The sequence below is a fragment of the Arachis stenosperma genome, chromosome 3, assembly GCF_014773155.1.
Source record: "Arachis stenosperma cultivar V10309 chromosome 3, arast.V10309.gnm1.PFL2, whole genome shotgun sequence".
NCBI classification, from domain to species: domain Eukaryota; kingdom Viridiplantae; phylum Streptophyta; class Magnoliopsida; order Fabales; family Fabaceae; genus Arachis; species Arachis stenosperma.
Genome location: NC_080379.1, coordinates 21,075,752 through 21,096,025, shown reverse-complemented (window position 1 = coordinate 21,096,025; position 20,274 = coordinate 21,075,752). Strand labels below are relative to the sequence as shown.

Here is a 20,274-nt window from a genome sequence, read left to right as displayed (position 1 = left end):
CTTTTAATATATTTGAATTTTAATGTCTTTAGTATTTAATATGTTTGGGTTTTAATGTGTTTAATTTTTAATGTATTTGGTGTTTAACATGTTTGGATTATTTCTATTAATGTTACATGTTTATTTTACTTATAGAATTTTTAAGATAAAAATTTCGTTTTTTATTTTTTTATGAATTTCTGTTTCATCGGATATCCAATTACCGAGCCGAACCAATCCGTTTTTAATCATTTTGGTTTGGTTCGGATACACACACAAAAAAACACAAATTCGAACCAAACCGAACCAATTACAATTTTATTGGTTCGATTCTAATTTTACCTTAAACCCGAACCAACCCGACCTGTGCTCACCCCTAAAATGTTATATCGGGACGTGTATTATTCGCAAGATACATTAACCTCTATGGCACTAAGATATGGTACTTCAGGATCAAGTGCTTTTTTATTTTCTTTTTTGGTCAACCTTCTTCATATTTAGTGATCTAATGATCATTGGGATTCTTATTGGAAATAATTTATTCCTATAAAATCTCTTTAGGATTTTCTGTGCGTAAGTCTTTTGATAAATAAATATCCCTTTTGCTACATATTTGATTTGAAAATCGAGACAAATTTGATTTTCTCAAGATCTTTCATTTCAAACTCTTCTTTCAGAGCATTTATGATCGTTGGGATTTATCCAGAAGATCCAATGAACATACACAATTATAATAAATCCAGACGCAAAATTTCTTTTACAAATACATCGCCAAATATCATCATTTTTAAACACCTTTTGCATCAAATACTATGTAAGACGGTTGTACCACATTTTGCATCAAATACTATGTAAAAAGGTTGTACCACATCCGTCCATATTGCTTTAAACTATATAGATTTTTACAATTTAACCGAGTATAATCCTTGAGATTTCTCTTTGGATAATTCAGATATCTTTAGTCCTTCAGAGACTTTCATATAGATATCATAATCTAATAACCCATATAAATAGGTTGTGGCTACATCCATTAGATGTATATATAATTTATGATATACAGATAAGCTAATCAAATATCTCAAGGTAATTGTATCAACTACAAAAGAGCAAGTCTCTTTATAGTCTATACCAGATCTTTCTGAAAAATCTGGTGCTACATGTTGAGTTTTGTAGCATACAATTTCATTATTCTCATTTTGTTTTCTCACAAATACCCATTTGTATCAAACAAGTTTCACACCTAGTATTCGTACTATAGAACTAAAAACTTCACGTTTTGCAAGGTAATTTATGGCTTCTTTTTACTTTTACCAATCATCCCTTCGTCGACATTTTTAGATGGTTTTTGGTTCAAGATCCTCATTTTCATGTATAATATTTAGCATTATATTATATGCAAATATATCATCAGCAATCATTTCTCTTTGGTTCTATTTTCTCCTATAAAGACAACTGTAGGTGTCTCAACTATGTCTTCATCCTCCTCAACAGGAAGTGTATTTGCCTCTTTATCATAATTTGCCCCTCTTTTTTTTTTTCGAGAATTTTTATCTTTAGAACTGATTGATCTACCATGCTTTTTATAGGTCATTATCAAGAAGAATGTTAGCAGACTTGAAATTTCTGTAAATCACAGCCGGCTGACATTGCTCTTGCTCATGCAAATACCTTGTCAGAAGACAAGAAGAAACCTTAGATTTCTCATTCAGATCATCAAAGATTTGTGTCTTCAAATATGTTAAATCAAGGAAAGACTTTCCCATGCTTCAGCTTTCAATTATCTTTTTGCATATGCTTTATTTTGTTTTCAGAAAGATCCTAGAACTCTCTAAAGAGATTTGATAAGAAATTCATTGTTGTTAGAAAAAAGCCATCATTCTTGGGCCAGCAACCAACAGCTTAACCTTTAGGGTTGAATTGGTTTGCAAAAAAATATTTAACTATTAAAATCTTTCACACAAAAATATGGCATGTATTACTAACTATGAAATTTTAATTTAGCATTTAACAATTTAACTTTGGAGGTACTAGCAAAGTTGAAATAAAGCTTCAACATCAATAACCATGACTTGAGCAAATTAAGATCAGCAATTGAATGAATTCTCCAAGGAAAACTAATATTTTAGGCAGGATAAACCAGACTTGTGAAAATAGAAGATCTGAACCTGTTATAAGCCAAAGCTACAAATCAACAAGCTTGAGCAATTTTTTCTCTTAAAAACATAATGGTAACTTGACTTACTCTAGGGCCCTAGCCGCCCCAAGTGCTATCCGGATGCGAGCATTCCACGTGAGTCTTGTTTTAAATTCATCCTCTGAGTGGAGTGCCTCATAGAGTGATCCATTACTGCTACTCGTATATCAGAAGCCTTTGACCATGCTCTGAACAGTACCCAATAAACTTGACGATTGTTACATGTCGTGTTCTATCAATGCCATTCACTAATTCAAAAAAATCCTCCTCTTTCTGGTGATTACAAACTCTCTTTTCAAGTTTCTTCACAGCAAGTACCTACAGTTCATAATAAAATGTTCTCATTGAACCCAAAATAAGGGAAGGAAAAAGATCAAGTGTCAAATTAAGAATCCAATCAAGGCATCAAAGTCGGATTGTTTTATCAGGGTAAAGAGAAACCGATATGCATCATTAATCTATTTATCATGTCATTCCCATAACATCTTGGCAGAAAATGAAAAGCAGAAGAGAAAACGGCCTAGCCAAGCATAATAATTAAATAAAACCTGTTAAAATAACTTTAGAGTTTTTCAAGAATCACAGAACAATCAAAGATCTAAGCAATATAATCGGCCCAAAGAAGATGAAGACATGTATGCAATAGAGATGTACAAACCCAGTGACAAAAGAACTTTGTGGTTGTTCTCAGGTATTAAACTCCCATGTTATCACGCAACGACAATGCATCGCATATTCGCAACACAAACCACAAACTACAAGAATAAAAAGATAATAACAATCACTCCTTTTTGACAATGTGTGACTTCACATACTAGAGATGTTTAAACATGGAAAATATGACAAAGTAATATCATCTGTCCAGCAAAAAGAACAATTGGGAGAAAAAAAAATGGAAGGCATATGTACCAATCATGTTACTATAAATGAAGATATAAAAGAAAAAATATGTGTAACTTAGTTTCATCAGTAAATTCTGTATAAATGCAACTGATGAGAAACAGTCTCACCTTCATTCTTTTGTGTTGTTCAACGTATTAGATTTTCTATTTTGATCCTTAATTCAAAATATATAGAAGCATTACTCACTAACTATAGAAGCACACCTTTCTTATATATATATATATAATCAAGGATAAAAAAACAGGACATTGCTGAACACAGTCTTCAAAGTTTATAGTTACAACTCCTAATAAGCTAAGAGGTAACAAACTCTCTATTTAGCACAAACAAGAAGGTTGTAAACTATAATGTGACTAAGGTTGTAAACTAAAGTGAACACAGTTCCTACAAATTTATTTAGCACATCCACTGAATCTCAGAAACATTATCTTATTGTATCTAGGATTCTTCCAGCAATAACCTCTTGCATCAAAATGGAGGTGGTGGTAGATCAATACTCAAAGTTCCTTCCAGTACTGCCACTACTTCCTCCATTGAAGGCCTTCGACGTTCATCGCTTTGTAGGCACCAGAATGCGATTCTCAAAACGCGCTCAAGTTCATTTGAATTGGCACCACCTTCAATTCTTTTGTCAATCACATTTGCAGCATTCCCTTCTATCAGTTCTTTATATGACCACTCACAAAGATCACTTTGATCTCTACATCCGGTCAATAAGGTTAGGACTAACATGCCGAAATCTGCTATGTCTCTCTGGGCAGAAAAGGCACAGTACACTGCCTCGCCGTCTACTATTGCAAACCCAGATTCGCTCACCTTGGCTTTTAAGTTCTCATCCAACATGACATTTTCACACTTCAGATTTCCATGACTTATGAACTCCCTGCATTCAGAGTGAAGATAATTAATGGCCTGGGCCACGCTTAAGCATATGTCAACCCTTTTTCTCCAGGTCAGTTCCTTGCAAAGAGCGGAATCATCTATATACTTCTCAAGAGAACCGTTTTTGACGTACTCGTAGACCAAGAATCTATGATTGGACTCGCAACAATAGCCCTCCAGCTGCACAAGGTTCTTGTGGTGGATGCCTCCAATCTTCAGAACAGCAGTCCTGAACTTCCTTGCATCTATGGATGCAATCAGCTCTTTAACAGCAACTGGGAATTTGTTTAGTAGCATGCCCTTGAACATATTTGGCCCAATTCGATCTTTGAAATCCTCAGTGACGCTCTTGATCTCTGAAAAAGATAACAACACAACTAAGCCCTTTAAATTTGTGTCTGCGGAAGGTAAATTGTATTTGCATCTAGTAGAGGTTTTCCTTTTGTAGATGAAAAGATAAAAACATCCGAGTTGAAGGACAACAGCGATGATAATTGTGTCTAAGGATATTCCTATTAGACAAGGAACACGAATATCAGAATCTTCTTCTGTTGGAGGTGAGCTTTGACTTTGACATGGGAACTTTGGGGCAGATGTAGATGAGCAACTCTTGACAAATGATACCACGTCTGGAGACCAATCTAAATAGCCAGTGACATACTCAGATTTCTTTATCGAGCATTGGGGAAGAAAATGATTAGAAAAGGTTGCGGCAGTACAACTAGAGTCATTCTGGCACAATTGCATACATTTATTCACGCTAGTCTTGATAGCCGGACCATCAATAGGGAAAAGCCCAAATAGGTGTATATTCCTATATGTGATCATAGTGGAACCATGTTTACACTTTTGTTCATATGGAATCAAACAAGTCTCATCAGTGTCCGTCTGGTTGAAAGGGCACACACAATCAGCAGTACCACAGGAAGACAAAACACAGACCCCCCGTTTACCGCAAGTCGCAAAAACCTTGCACTGGTTCTGAAAAGCTTGCCAGACAGATTTCCATGACTGCAAAGCCTCCACCCACGAATATAAGCGGAGATTGCCATCCACATCTATCCTAAGAAACCGGTATTTAACATATTCATCGTAGTCTTCTCCAAACACGGTCCAAACAACATTAAGATTTTTGTCTAAAAGTTGCAGAGCTCCATTGTTTGTTACATATGCAGTGAGATTCGGAACAGAAGGGTTTTGGCTTGTCCAGTAGGGAATAATACCTTGCCAAAGGAGCATCAAGTGTCCCGAAACATTCATAGACAGGGTGTAGTAACTGGACAGTAGATTCGTATTTGCAGCTTGAAGCATCTTATCACAAGATAGAAACTGTCCTGGGAGAAGTGTATCATCTGGACTATCAAAACTTTGCCAAATGACCTTTTGCTCTCTATCAATTAGAACAAGATTTCCATTGTCAAGAAGAGAAGCCGACACGACACCCTTGTTACTGGTTTGGCTGCTCCATGAAGGCATTCCCTGATCATCAAACAGGACCATTTCACCATCTGTGGTGAAAAGGAAATAGGACATGTTACCTACTCCATACAGAAAGTCAGCACTCCACACCATTCTTTGTTGACTATACGGTATAGACTTGTCGCTGAAACGAATGCCAAAACTAAACTGGCCAGGCTCATCCGAAATCTTAAGAAATCCAATGGTAAAATTACCATTTTTGGAAACCCAGCTGCCATTGTCAACCACCGAAAGTCTAGAACCTAATGGTATCTCAGCCCTCACAGCATGATATAGCAAGAAGCATATGAACACACATAGCAATAAACCGCTCTGTTCAATCATATCTATAAGGGTTCTAAGGGTTCTGAAAGGGTGTCACTGAAACTGAAACGAAAAATAAAATAAAAGGAAACTCATTCGAACTGAGAGTTTGGGGGGTTGGAACGATGGAGTTCGAGTTGTTTTTGTTTTCTCAAGGGAAAGTACGGCAGCGAAAATTAATAAAATAAATTAGAACTCTCATTCAATTTCTCTGAATCATCATTTTCTCTTCTATTCTCTTCTGTTTTGATTTAGCTTTATTCGTGCTTGTCTTGTTTGTAATGTTTGATAGATAGTTTGTGTTAGTTTGTAGTGTGTTACCAGAAATGCAGAAAAGTTCAGAATATTTGTAAAATTAGAAGTGAGCAAAAGAGTTAACAATTAATTGTTCATACTAAAGTAGAAAAACAGCAGCAGCTTGATTACCTGGGTCGCACACCACCACCGTACCGTCGGAAGCTCCAACTTGATCTCATTCTTTCATTCTTTTCTCTTCTTCACGCGGCAGCCATAAAGCTTCCTGGGTTCTCTTTCAATGGAAGCCATGAAAGGGTACTCTACAAACATCAGCGCATATCTCATTGACACCCGCAACTTGCTCGCCTGGTCACTGGCTCCGGCGGTGTCTTCGGTCTCACCAGCTGCCACGGCGGTGTCTTTGGCGTTGTTTTCATCCATTTTTGGAATGTTAGAGCCTGAGGAATGGAGAGTGAGAGAGAGAGGGGTAGGTGGAGTTTTTGTTTTTTCTTTCTTGTTTTGGGGTAGCTACACGCGTAGACATTTATTCTTTCCTTATATTGTGTCCAGTGACTCGGTGATTCCAGTAATTTTCATTTCCATAATTTGTCATAGTAATTAAATGGAGTAAGACTTTCAACTTTCAAGATATTTTTGGAAGCTAAGTACAAAAGGAATAAAATGAGAAAGAAAGCATTATTCTGATCGCAATTACCAAGGTCCCCAATTTGTGCCCAAAGTTGGTGAAGCTGCAGCATCACCATTACTCCAAGAGCCAAAAGGAGACATGCCTCTCAATTATCAACATTAGTCAATTAATAACCCGTATTTCTAATTAAAATTTTAAGCAAGAAACAATTTTATCTGCTTTTATAATTGTCTACAATATAAAAGATAACTTATTACTTCTAAATTTGATAATTTTTTTAGATACATATTTTACAACAGTAGATATGGAGTGTTTAATATTATTGTAAATTTAAAAACTTACGTTTTCAATAAACAAAACTTTACATTTAAAAAAAAAGTCTAAAAAGTTAGTACTTTTATTAAAATTTGGTCAATATTTAATAGCAAAAAAAGTGGCTAATCTCATAGTATTAAATATAATCTCATATCATTAAAACACTAATAATGATTAATTGATAACTACAAATTACTTGATCCTAGCACTCTTCTTATATTTATATTCTTAAAGAATTTTATTACTAACGACTGTGTTTGGCAAATACGTTGAGGAGGAGAGAAGCACGTTTGAGCTTCTTGAAAGTTTCACTTTGATGTTTGGTAATTTTTATCTTTCTAAACCCAAAATTGATTCTGCCTCTGAACGCACGTTCAGCAGAAGCTAAAATTTGTAACTTCTGCGTTTCAGGTTCATGGTTGCTGATTGCCATTAGAAATTAGGTAAAAAATTTATTTATTCTTTACCAACCCTATCCTTCATTTTCTTCTATAAGAATGATACCAGCAGTAACTATTACTTTCAAGATCGTTCTTTATAGTTCTTCCTACTATATTATTTTTTATATGTATATTTTTTATAATTTTTTTATTTTTGGTTGGTTTTGTTTATATGATTTTTTATTTATTTTATTATATTTTTTTTATTCATATGACAAATTTTGTTGACTTTTTTTTTATTTTTTATGGTGCTCTGATTTTTTAAATATTTTATTAATTTATATGATACTTTTATTATTTTTTCATATGAATTTTATTTATTTTTTATGCTATTTTTTTGTTTATATGATATATGTTGTTGGTTTTATGGAATTTTTATTATTTTTTATCTGTTTTTTTCTATTTTTTGATGTACTCTATTTTTATTTTGTATTAATTTTTTTTATTTTATATTCTGACTTTGTAAAATTTGTAATTATTATTATTATATACTATGTTTATTATCAAAATTTTGTATAATATAAATTATGATCCTATAAAAAAGGACAAAACAAATAAAAAATTAGTTACAAGAAATAATAGAGTCATAAATAATAAAAATTTACAGTCTAAAATAATATTAAATTAAAGAGTATTGACGGTACTAAAAAAATTATAGAATATTTTTTTATCTGACATTATAAAATTTATAGTACTTTCTTTTATATTTTTATTTTTTATTGTATTTATTTTATTTATATGATAAATACTTTTTATATTATTTTTGATAGTGTTCTGATTTTGCAGGTATATAAAAAAAATTATTTAAATTGATGTCTCTTTTAGTAATTTTTTATCTAAAAGTGATTTTGAGTTGTATAATCCAAACAATATTTATTTTATTATAACCAATTTTGATATAAAGATTGCCAAACATAAATTACGTTAACCCAAACTTATTTATCATCAAAATCAATCTTATAGAATCAATTTTATGCAAACTTTCGTTTGCAAACTGTAATCTAAACACTCACTAATTTAGGCAGAAACTAATATTTTTTAACTTAATTTTTATGTTGGTTGTCAAATCGATAATTCATGATAAAATTATCGACCAATTTAGTGGTTAAGCGTTTTCAAAAGTACCTGGAAGTCTACTTTTTCTTTTTATCCACTTAATAAATTGGTAGATGATTTTTTATTTAACGACAGATTTAGAAAACAAATAGTATAAGTTTGAATCGTCCACCATTATAAAGGGTACCAAATGTCGTGTAAGACCAGACTTTTCCGTTAATGACGATAATTTACACAATTGTTGCATACTTGCATTTGGCCCGTTTGTAAAGTCGTGCAAGTAGAACACTAGGGTTGTTTAGAACTTGTTTGGGAAATCATGGTCATGGTGATGAATATCATATCATAAGCAATAATGTTGTCATGGAGAGGGGTTTGATTGGTGAGATGGTTTTTTTGGGTTAGTGCATCGTACAAGATTAATAATTAAATTAGTCCGTGAAAAATAAAATATTTTTTAAATTTGTCTTTAAAAGATTATTTCAATTAAATTAGTCTTTTAAAGATTACGAATTAATCATATCTGTCTTGCAATTACTCCACTCACAATTTTCGTTAACGATTGATGATGTGAAATGTTAATTGACAACATACATGACATATAACATGTTCAATTAGATGTTAACTAAATATGTTTACGAAAATCTATCAATTTAGTCACTAGGTCATATTAGGAATAAAATTTTTGTAATTAGAGAAAATGACTAAATTAATAATTTTCATAAACATATTTGACCAATATCCAATTAGTCAGGTATTATATATCTTATCAATTAATATTTTATAACATCAATCTTTAAAAAAAATTATTATTAAAGTGAGTGGAGAACAAATATGATTAATTTACAATCTTTAAAAAACTAATTTAATTAAAAAAATCTTTTAAAAATAAATTAAAAAAATATCTTATCTTTCAAAAACTAATTTTTCTATTAACCATTATCACATATATCGAAAGGTTCTTTCTATATTTATATTGCTTTACTTTACATTGTAACGCACAAAAACAGTAAAAATAAAAAAAAATAAATAAAAATACAACAAATTAAAAGCAATAAGACATTTATATACAAAAGATGTCCTTGCATTGTCTTGCAAGTTGCAACTTATAAAAGAACATAGAGACAGGGTAGCTATTTATATACAAAAGAGGCATTCTTTATTTCTTTTTCACTTGTGTTTGGATTTTGCGTGCCTAGAAAACCAAGTTTTCTAGAAAGGGTGGTTTCTCCTGAATGGCCTGCTAAAGGGATGCACTGATATGGCCATAGCCAGCTTTGCATCTTCCGACTGAACCAATGATCTTTTTTGGACCGAACCGTACATAGCTAAGATTCCTATTTTACACAATAAATTAATAAAATTGACAACTATTATATTATATATTTTCCAAGCCTAAAATTTTGTTATCTTTATTTAATTTGCCCAAGTTAGTATATGGTAGAATAGTTTGTACAATAATGCTCTCTAATTCATATTCATATAATTTCTCTAATCAAGTCAACCATTTTTTTTTCTTCACGCGACCATTACTTTTTAGCATAAAACTTTTCTTCCTTTTTCTTTGTTCTGATTTCTCTGATTTTCTTCTTTATTTTTTTTAACATAAAACTTCGTTTTCGTCTTTAATCTGCATTGTATTTATGTTCTTCATTTTCTTCTTCGTTTTCAAATTTCATATTTCTTCTTTCTATTCAGATTTTAATAGTGTATCAAAACAATGGATGCTTCAAGTTCAAAATCAGAGTGATTTGAATTATTCTTCTGAATCGAATCTGTTGGACGAGGTTTGGATTATTCAATTTTGAATTGAATGGAATGGAATAGAATCGCTAAATCCAGTTGTTTATGAACACAATTTTCTATTTATTTAATATTGTACATTGGCTTCGTTTTGATAATATTTTCGGTTCATTCAAAATGCAAGTGTTTTTGAATTTGAAATTATAATGGACAATTTTTTGTTCATTTTGTACTATACAGTAGTTTTGCTTTAATACTATTTTTGGTTTATTTTATAGTCCAGGTGTGTTGTGGATGAACAATTTGTCCCAAAGATTGGGATGACTTTCAAGACACTAGAAGAAGTTGGAAAGTTCTATAAAGAGTATTCCAAACTTGCCGGTTTTTCTACGAAAATAAGGAACACCACTTAGAAGGGAGATGAGATTAAGAATCAACTACTTATGTGTAGTAGAGAGGGGAAGTGAAAATCCAAGATATCTCCAACTTTGAAGACAAACCCCTCAACTGGAATAAACTGTCCATCCAGGATTTACGTACATATATTGAATGACGTTGGTCTTTGGATAAATTTGAAAGTTATTTTGAATCATTCATACTCTTGCTATTCAGATCGAGTAGAGATGCTTAAACAACACAGGGAGCTAAGTATGTTTGTGCGTCGTACCATTGAAAACAACAAGGAGGCCAAAATCAGACCGAGTAAAACATATCAGTCATTTGTAACAATAGCGGGCAGTCATCGCAAACTAAATTTTATCGAAAAAGACATAAAGAATTACATTACAATGGAGGTATGAAATGTTTTCGAACAAGAGGATGCCAAAGAATTTGGCAAGTACTTATTAAGAATGAAAAAGAAGAATCAAAATTTCTTTTTCGAGCTTAACCTTGAAGCTGATCACTCCATCAAAAAAGCATTTTGGACCGATGTAAGAAGCAGGGCTACACGAATATTTTAGAGATGTTGTTTCATTTGATACCACTTACAACACAAACAGATATTCGATTCACTGTGATATAGTTTTCGGTTCACAAAGCCAACACATTTCAATTCATAACAATTGTAAGTGTCCAGTTTTGCAGGCACAATATGATTTTTGGTTCTTTTGTAGGAGTGAATCACCACGATCAGTTGACATGAGGTAACATAATTTCCAAGGAACATTGATTTGCTTTTAATTAAGAAAAAATTCGCTTGTGCATTTTGCTAATATATGATTTTATTTTCTTTTTACAGTTGAGCCTTTTAGATGGTGGATCAATGATTCAGTCAAGCTTCAGTCTTTGATGTGCAGGATATGAATTATCCTGAAGAAGATTATAGAAGTTTTGGTTTTTATTAATATAAATTTCGATTCATGTATTACTAAATTTCGATTCATCTGGATTCTAGTCATATAATGAGAGTTAATTTCGATTTCATGTTATGTTTTATTGAATAGTCATTTTTTTATTTTTCAAATTTAGCTTCTACAATTATGTTCTGTCAAACAGTTTCTAACATTGAATAGTCATATATACATTGTTTTGAGTTCATTTCATGTAACAATTTTGGTTCATTTGTTTTTTAGCGTTCTTGATGTTTGATAAATACATTGAATCCATTTACTGTGAACCTAGATTCATTCAATACAGTCCAGACAGTTCCAACAAATATATATATATATATATATATATATATTAAAATTAACATTAACAACGAGTCAAAGAAGAAGCGTTTATTTTTTTATAACGAGTTAAATAAATCAGTGTTAATTACAATTTCTTACAACAAGTCAAAGGATGAAAGTATAACCTATTTACTTTCTATATTCCCAGATGAGAATTTACAAAAAAGGACTTGAGAGGGCACCGGATGGCTTTGGGATTCTTATGGCTTCAAATGCCTCAATGACTTTTTCTTTCAATTTATTTACCTTGTCCAAGAGAAGGTTGGACCATATTCCCGCCTGAAAATATCTATTTCTTCCTACAATTCAACTGAAATAAACTACTTAATTTGAACCCAAATGAACTAAGAAATGAATCGAAATTTATTAATTTAGAAATTACTTACACGTTTCCAGTTTTTACATTTATATTTTTTATTTTTGATCTTTACAAGATCAATTATTTCCAGCCATTTCGTCACATATATCCCACAATTATAACTAAGAAAAATAAAAAAAGTAAAATACGATTAATAGGAGGGACACAGAAAAGCACAATAAAATATTTTAATAATAGTACTATAGGAAAGAAAGATATCTACGATGTTCGTTGACTGCAGATCGTAATATACGGTGCTTCAACGCCTTCTCCGTCATCCATCAAAGGTTTTGCCTCAGCAAAAACTCTCATATGGGATACTATTAAGCCTGAAAAGATACAAAAAGTGTATTTTGTAGCACCCTAACTATCAAAATGTCACGCTTTCAGCTGTGCCACTCTGATAGCTCAGGTATTACGAACACTCTTAAAATATTTAATAATAAGATATGAGCCTGCTTAAAACTTAAACCGAATTTTTAAAAATCATACGTCCATATTTAAAATACAAATTACAATCCTTAAAACTCAGACGTCCATATTTACAATACAAATTACAATCCTTACAGAGAATATATATATATGAGGAGAGAGGGCTGCGCTGCTGCCGCTGCCAGAACCGCGAGGAGAGTGAGTCGCGCCGTCAGCTGCGTCGCCGTCTGTGAAGCCATCGCTGTCAGCCGCATTGTTACTGTCGTCGCCGGTTTTCACCACGCCTCGTCACCACCACCGCTCCGTGCTCCACAACATTGTTGCCACTGTTCTATCACGGGAGAAGGATGCGCGAAGGAGAGAGATAAGGATCCGAGGCTGAGCTGAGGTCCAACCACCGCGCCAGTCGCCAGCGTCGCCTTCGTCGGAACCGCCGCCGTTACTGCCAGCTTCCATCTCCATCGAGGCTGATTGTGGATAAGAGGGGACGAAGCTGCCTTTGCCTCCAGAAAACGCACTGCCGATAAGGGTTTTGGGTTTGGCCTACGTTTCTTTTGAGATTCCGGAAGCTTTATTGTTGTTGCATGTTAATTTCAGTTGCCGTTACTGGAGTCCAGTAGCCGCTGCTGCTTGAGGTGGCTACCGGGGCTACCGCCAAACCAATTTAAAGACCGCCGCTGCTTCGTTTTGTCATTTCAGTAAGTGTGTTTCAAAAACCCTCACATTAGTGTTCTATTACATGTACTAAAGTCTTTGCGATATTAATGTGTTAGAAGTTAGTAACCGAGGTTGCTGGTGCACGAAATTGTGATCAATACTTTTCACAGCTCAAATAATCCCTGGTAATGAATCCAAAAACTTGGTGCTCAATACCATGGCATAAACACAACTTCGCACAACTAACCAGCAAGTGCACTGGGTCGTCCAAGTAATAAACCTTACGCGAGTAAGGGTCGATCCCACGGAGATTGTTGGTATGAAGCAAGCTATGGTCACCTTGTAAATCTCAGTCAGGCAGACTCGAATGGGTATAGTGATAAACGAATAAAGCATAAAGATAAAGATAGAGATACTTATGTATATCATTGGTGAGAGCTTCAGATAAGCGTATGAAGATGCCTTCCCTTCCGTCTCTCTGCTTTCCTACTGTCTTCATCCAATCCTTCTTACTCCTTTCCATGGCAAGCTCATGTAGGGTTTCACCGTTGTCAGTGGCTACCTCCCATCCTCTCAGTGAAAATGTTCCCATGCTCTGTCACAGCATATGGCTAATCAGCTGTCGGTTCTCGGTCAGGCCGGAATAAAATCCATTGATCCTTTTGCGTCTGTCACTAACGCCCCGCCTGCTAGGAGTTTGAAGCACGTCACAGTCATTCAATCGTTGAATCCTACTCAGAATACCACAGACAAGGTTAGACCTTCCGGATTCTCTTGAATGCCGCCATCAGTTCTCGCCTATACCACGAAGACTCTGATCTCACGGAATGGCTGGCTCGTTTGTCAGGCGAGCACTCGGTTGTCAGGCGATCAACCATGCATCGTGTATCAGGAATCCAAGAGATAAACACTAGAGCCTTGATGCTTGTAGAACAAGAGTGGTTGTCAGTCACCTTGTTCATGAGTGAGAATGATGATGAGTGTCACGGATCATCACATTCATCAAGTTGAAGAACAAGTGATATCTTGGACAAAGAACAAGCGGAATTGAATAGAAGAACAATAGTAATTGCATTAATACTCGAGGTACAGCAGAGCTCCACACCTTAATCTATGGTGTGTAGAAACTCCACCGTTGAAAATACATAAGAACAAGGTCTAGGCATGGCCGAATGGCCAGCCTCCCCAAAATGAGTTCAATCATAAAAACATGATCAAAAGCTCTCTATATCAAATACAATAGTAAAAGGTCCTACTTATAGAAAACTAGTAGCCTAAGGTGTACATAGATGAGTAAATGACATAAAAATCCACTTCCGGGCCCACTTGGTGTGTGCTTGGGCTGAGCATTGAAGCATTTTCGTGTAGAGACTCTTCTTGGAGTTAAACGCCAGCTTTTATGCCAGTTTGGGCGTTTAACTCCCATTTAGGTGCCAGTTCCGGCGTTTAACGCTGGAATTTCTGTAGGTGACTTTGAACGCCGGTTTGGGCCATCAAATCTTGGGCAAAGTATGGACTATCATATATTGCTGGAAAGCCCAGGATGTCTACTTTCCAACTCCGTTGAGAGCGCGCCAATTGCGCTTCTGTAGCTCCAGAAAATCCACTTCGAGTGCAGGGAGGTCAGAATCCAACAGCATCTGCAGTCCTTTTCAGTCTCTGAATCAGATTTTTGCTCAGATCCCTCAATTTCATCCAGAAAATACCTGAAATCACAGAAAAACACACAAACTCATAGTAAAGTCCAGAAAAGTGAATTTTAGCTAAAAACTAATAAAAATATACTAAGAACTCAACTAAAACTACTAAAAACATACTAAAAACAATGCCAAAAAGGGTACAAATTATCCGCTCATCACAACACCAAACTTAAATTGTTGCTTGTCCCCAAGCAACTGAAAATCAAATAAGATAAAAAGAAGAGAATATACTATAGACTCCAAATTATCAATGAAACTTAGCTCCAAATTAGATGAGCGGGACTAGTAGCTTTTTGCCTCTAAACAGTTTTGGCATCTCACTTTATCCTTTGAAATTCAGAATGATTGGCTTCTTTAGGAACTCAGAATCCAGATAGTGTTATTGATTCTCCTAGTTAAGTATGATGATTCTTGAACACAGCTACTTATTGAGTCTTGGCCGTGGCTCAAAGCACTCTGTCTTCCAGTATTACCACCGGATACATACATGCCACAGACACATAATTGGGTGAACCTTTTTAGATTGTGACTCAGCTTTGCTAAAGTCCCCAATTAGAGGTGTCCAGGGTTCTTAAGCACACTCTTTTTTTTTTTTTGCCTTGGATCACAACTTCATTTCTTTCTTTTTCTTTCTTTTTCTCTTTCTCCTTTTTTTTTTCGTTTTTCTCCTTCTTTTTTTTTTGTATTCACTGCTTTTTCTTGCTTCAAGAATCATTTTTATGATTTTTCAGATCCTCAGTAACATGTCTCCTTTTTCATCATTCTTTCAAGAGCCAACAATTTTAACATTCATGAACAACAAATTCAAAAGACATATGCACTGTTCAAGCATACATTCAGAAAACAAAAAGTATTGTCACCACATCAAACTAATTAAGCTAGTTTTAAAGATGAATTTGAAATCCTGTACTTCTTGTTCTTTTGTGATAAAAACATTTTTCTTTTTAAGAAAGGTGATGGATTCATAGGACATTCATACTTTAAGGCATAGACACTAAGACACTAATGATCATAAGACACAAACATGGATAAACATAAAGCATAATTTTCGAAAAACAGAAAAATAAAGAACAAGGAGATTAAAGAACGGGTCCACCTTAGTGATGGCGGCTTGTTCTTCCTCTTGAAGATCCTATGGAGTGCTTGAGCTCCTCAATGTCTCTTCCTTGTCTTTGTTGCTCCTCTCTCATGATTCTTTGAGGAGGAGGATGATGGAGTGTTCTTGATGCTCCACCCTTAGTTGTCCCATGTTGGAACTCAATTCTCCTAGGGAGGTGTTTAGTTGCTCCCAATAGTCTTGTGGAGGAAAGTGCATCCCTTGAGGTATCTCAGGGATCTCATGATGAATAGGGTCTCTTGTGTGCTCCATCCTTTTCTTGGTGATGGGCTTGTCCTCATCAATAAGGGCGTCTCCCTCTATGTCAACTCCCACTGAATAACAGAGGTGACAAATGAGGTGAGGGAAGGCTAGCCTTGCCAAGGTGGAAGACTTGTCCACCACTTTATAGAGTTCTTGGGCTATGACCTCATGAACTTCCACTTCTTCTCCAATCATGATGCTATGAATCATGATGGCCCGGTCTAGAGTAACTTCGGACCGGTTGCTAGTGGGAATGATTGAGCGTTGGATAAACTCCAACTATCCTCTAGCCACGGGCTTGAGGTCATGCCTTCTCAATTGAACCGGCTTCCCTCTTGAATCTCTCTTCCATTGTGCGCCCTCTTCACATATGACTGTGAGGACTTGGTCCAACCTTTTATTAAAGTTGACCCTTCTAGTGTAAGGATGTTCATCTCCTTGCATCATAGGCAAGTTGAATGCTAACCTTACATTTTCCGGACTAAAATCCAAGTATTTCCCCCGAACCATAGTAAGATAATTCTTTGGATCCGGGTTCACACTTTGGTCATGGTTCTTGGTGATCCATGCATTGGCATAGAACTCTTGAACCATCAAGATTCCGACTTGTTGAATGGGGTTGGTGAGAACTTCCCAACCTCTTTTTCGGATCTCATGGCGGATCTCCGGATATTCACCCTTTTTGAGTGAAAAGGGGACCTCGGGAATCACCTTCTTCAAGGCCACAACTTCATAGAAGTGGTCTTGATGCACCCTTGAGATGAATCTATCCATCTCCCATGACTCGGAGGTGGAAGCTTTTGCCTTTCCTTTCCTCTTTCTAGAGGTTTCTCCGGCCTTGGATGCCATAAATGGTTATGGAAAAACGAAAAAGCAACGCTTTTACCACACCAAACTTAAAAGGTTTGCTCGTCCTCGAGCAAAAGAAGAAAGAAGAGAGTAGAAAAAGAAGAAATGAGGAGAAAAGGGAATGGCTTTGTGTTCGGCCAAGGAGGGGGAGAAGTGGTGTTTAGGTTGTGTGAAAATGAAGGGATGAAGAAGGGTATTTATAGGAGAGAGGGGGTGATATGGTTCGGCCATTATGGGTGGGTTTGGGAGGGAAAGTGGTTTGAATTTGAAGGGTGAGGTTGGTGGGGTTTTATGAAGGATGGAAGTGAGTGGTGAAGAGAAAGATGGGATTTGATAGGTGAAGGGTTTTTGGGGAAGAGGTATTGAGGTGATTGGTGAATGGGTGAAGAAAAGAGAGAGTGGTGGGGTTGGTGGGGATCCTGTGGGGTCCACAGATCCTGTGGTGTCAAGGAAAAGTCATCCCTGCACCAAATGGCATTCAAAATCACGTTTTGAGCCATTTCTGGCGTTAAACGCCGGGCTGGTGCCCATTCCTGGCATTTAACGCCAGGTTCTTGCCCTTTTCTGGCGTTTAACGCCAGTCTGGTGCCCCTTTCTGGCGTTAAACGCCCAGAATGGTGCCAGACTGGGCGTTAAACGCCCAACTGCTAGCCTCACTGGCGTTTAAACGCCAGTGAGTTCTTCCTCCAGGGTGTGCTATTTTTCTTCCTGTTTTTCATTCTGTTTTTGCTTTTTCAATTGATTTTGTGACTTCTTATGATCATCAACCTACAAAAAAAAAAACATAAAATAACAAAAGAGAAATAGATAAAATATAACATTGGGTTGCCTCCCAATAAGCGCTTCTTTAATGTCAGTAGCTTGACAGAGGGCTCTCATGGAGCCTCACAGGTACTCAGAGCAATGTTGGAACCTCCCAACACCAAACTTAGAGTTTGAATGTGGGGGTTCAACACCAAACTTAGAGTTTGGTTGTGGCCTCCCAACACCAAACTTAGAGTTTGACTGTGGGGGCTCTGTTTGTCTCTGATTTGAGAGAAGCTCTTCATGCTTCCTCTCCTTGATGACAGAGGGATATCCTTGAGCCTTAAACACATAGGATTTTTCATTCACTTGAATGATCAGTTTACCTCCATCAACATCAATCACAGCCTTTGCTGTGGCTAGGAAGGGTCTGCCAAGGATGATGGATTCATCCATGCACTTCCCAGTCTCTAGGACTACGAAATCAGTAGGGATGTAATGGTCTTCAACTTTTACCAAAACATTCTCTACAAGTCCATGAGCTTGTTTTCTTGAGTTGTCTGCCATCTCTAGTGAGATTCTTGCAGCTTCTACCTCAAAGATCCCTAGCTTCTCCATTACTGAGAGAGGCATGAGGTTCACACTTGACCCTAAGTCACACAGGGCCTTCTTGAAGGTCATGGTGCCTATGGTACAAGGTATGGAAAACTTCCCAGGATCTTGTCTCTTTTGAGGTAATTTCTGCCTAGACAAGTCATCCAGTTCTTTGGTGAGCAAAGGAGGTTCATCCTCCCAAGTCTTATTTCCAAATAACTTGTCATTTAGCTTCATGATTGCTCCAAGGTATTTAGCAACTTGCTCTTCAGTGACATACTCATCCTCTTCAGAGGAGGAATACTCATCAGAGCTCATGAAAGGCAGAAGTAAGTCCAATGGAATCTCTATGGTCTCATTTTGAGCCTCAGATTCCCATAGTTCCTCATTGGGGAATGCATTGGAGGTCAGTGCATGCCCATTGAGGCCTTCCTCTGTGGCGTCCACTTCCTCTCTTCCCTCTCTAGATTCGGCCATGGTTATGGCTTTGCACTCTCCTTTTGGATTTTCTTCTGTATTGCTTGGAAGAGTACTTGGAGGGAGTTCAGTAATTTTCTTACTCAGCTGTCCCACTTGTGCCTCCAAATTCCTAATGGAGGACCTTGTTTCAGTCATGAAACTTTGAGTGGTTTTGATTAGATCAGAGACCATGGTTGCTAAGTCAGAGGGGTTCTGCTTAGAGTTCTCTGTCTGTTGCTGAGAAAATGATGGAAAAGGCTTGCCATTGCTAAACCTGTTTCTTCCACCATTATTGTTATTGAAACCTTGTTGAGGTATCTCTTGATTCTTCCATGAGAAATTTGGGTGATTTCTCCATGAAGAATTATAGGTGTTTCCATAGGGTTCTCCTAGGTAATTCACCTCTTCCATTGAAGGGTTCTCAGGATCATAGGCTTCTTCCTTAGATGAAGCATCCTTAGTACTGCTTGGTGCATTCTGCATTCCAGACAGACTTTGAGAAATCAAATTGACTTGTTGAGTCAATATCTTGTTCTGAGCCAGTATGGCATTCAGAGCATCAATCTCAAGAACTCCTTTCTTCTGACTTATCCCATTGTTCACAGGATTTCTTTCAGAAGTGTACATGAATTGGTTATTTGCAACCATTTCAATGAGCTCTTGAGCCTCTGTAGGCGTCTTCTTCAGATGAAAAGATCCTCCAGCAGAGCTATCCAAAGACATCTTGGATAGTTCAGAGAGACCATCATAGAAAATACCTATGATGCTCCATTCAGAAAGCATGTCTAAAGGACATTTTCTGATTAATTGTTTGTATCTTTCCCAAGCTTCATAGAGGGACTCACCATCCTTCTGTCTGAAGGTTTGGACTTCCACTCTAAGCTTACTCAATTTTTGAGGTGGAAAGAACTTTGCCAAGAAGGCATTGACTAGCTTTTCCCAAGAGTCTAGGCTTTCTTTAGGTTGTGAGTCCAACCATATTCTAGCTCTGTCTCTTACAGTAAAAGGGAATAGCATCAGTCTGTAGACCTCAGGGTCAACCCCATTAGTCTTGACTGTGTCACAGATTTGCAAGAACTTAGCTAAAAACTGATGAGGATCTTCCATTGGAAGTCCATGAAACTTGCAATTCTGTTGCATTAGAGAAACTAATTGAGGCTTAAGCTCAAAGTTGTTTGCTCCAATGGCAGGGATAGAGATGCTTCTCCCATAGAAGTCGGGAGTAGGTGCAGTAAAGTCACCCAGCACCTTCCTTGCATTGTTGGCAT

The 20,274-nt window shown here is 36.1% G+C and overlaps 2 protein-coding genes and 1 non-coding gene across 3 annotated transcripts; 1 reads left to right on the top strand and 2 right to left on the bottom strand.

Moving 5' to 3' along the window:
- Nucleotides 1-2,500: 2,500 nt before the first annotated feature.
- Nucleotides 2,501-6,494, bottom strand: LOC130965222 (G-type lectin S-receptor-like serine/threonine-protein kinase SD3-1). The gene is made up of 2 exons (XM_057889954.1): nt 6,167-6,494; nt 2,501-4,314 (listed from the first exon to the last, which is right to left on the bottom strand). Exon 2 carries the CDS (start codon nt 4,265-4,267, stop codon nt 3,545-3,547), a length of 723 nt encoding a protein of 240 aa, XP_057745937.1. The 5' UTR covers nt 4,268-4,314; nt 6,167-6,494; the 3' UTR covers nt 2,501-3,544.
- On the bottom strand, nt 4,292-6,157 carry LOC130965648 (G-type lectin S-receptor-like serine/threonine-protein kinase SD3-1; the record flags this gene model as incomplete). The annotated part of the gene is made up of 1 exon (XM_057890411.1): nt 4,292-6,157. A coding segment is annotated over exon 1 (1,470 nt), but the record flags the coding sequence as incomplete, so codon positions are not given.
- Nucleotides 6,495-19,783: 13,289 nt separating the features above from the next.
- On the top strand, nt 19,784-19,891 carry LOC130971093 (small nucleolar RNA R71). Its single transcript, XR_009082326.1, has one exon. It is a non-coding gene; the product is annotated as a small nucleolar RNA R71 (small nucleolar RNA).
- Nucleotides 19,892-20,274: the final 383 nt, after the last annotated feature.

Excerpts from the sequence above, each read along its gene's own strand:
- LOC130965222 (XM_057889954.1), bottom strand. The coding sequence starts at position 4,267 with ATGTTCAAGGGCATGCTACTAAACAAATTCCCAGTTGCTGTTAAAGAG.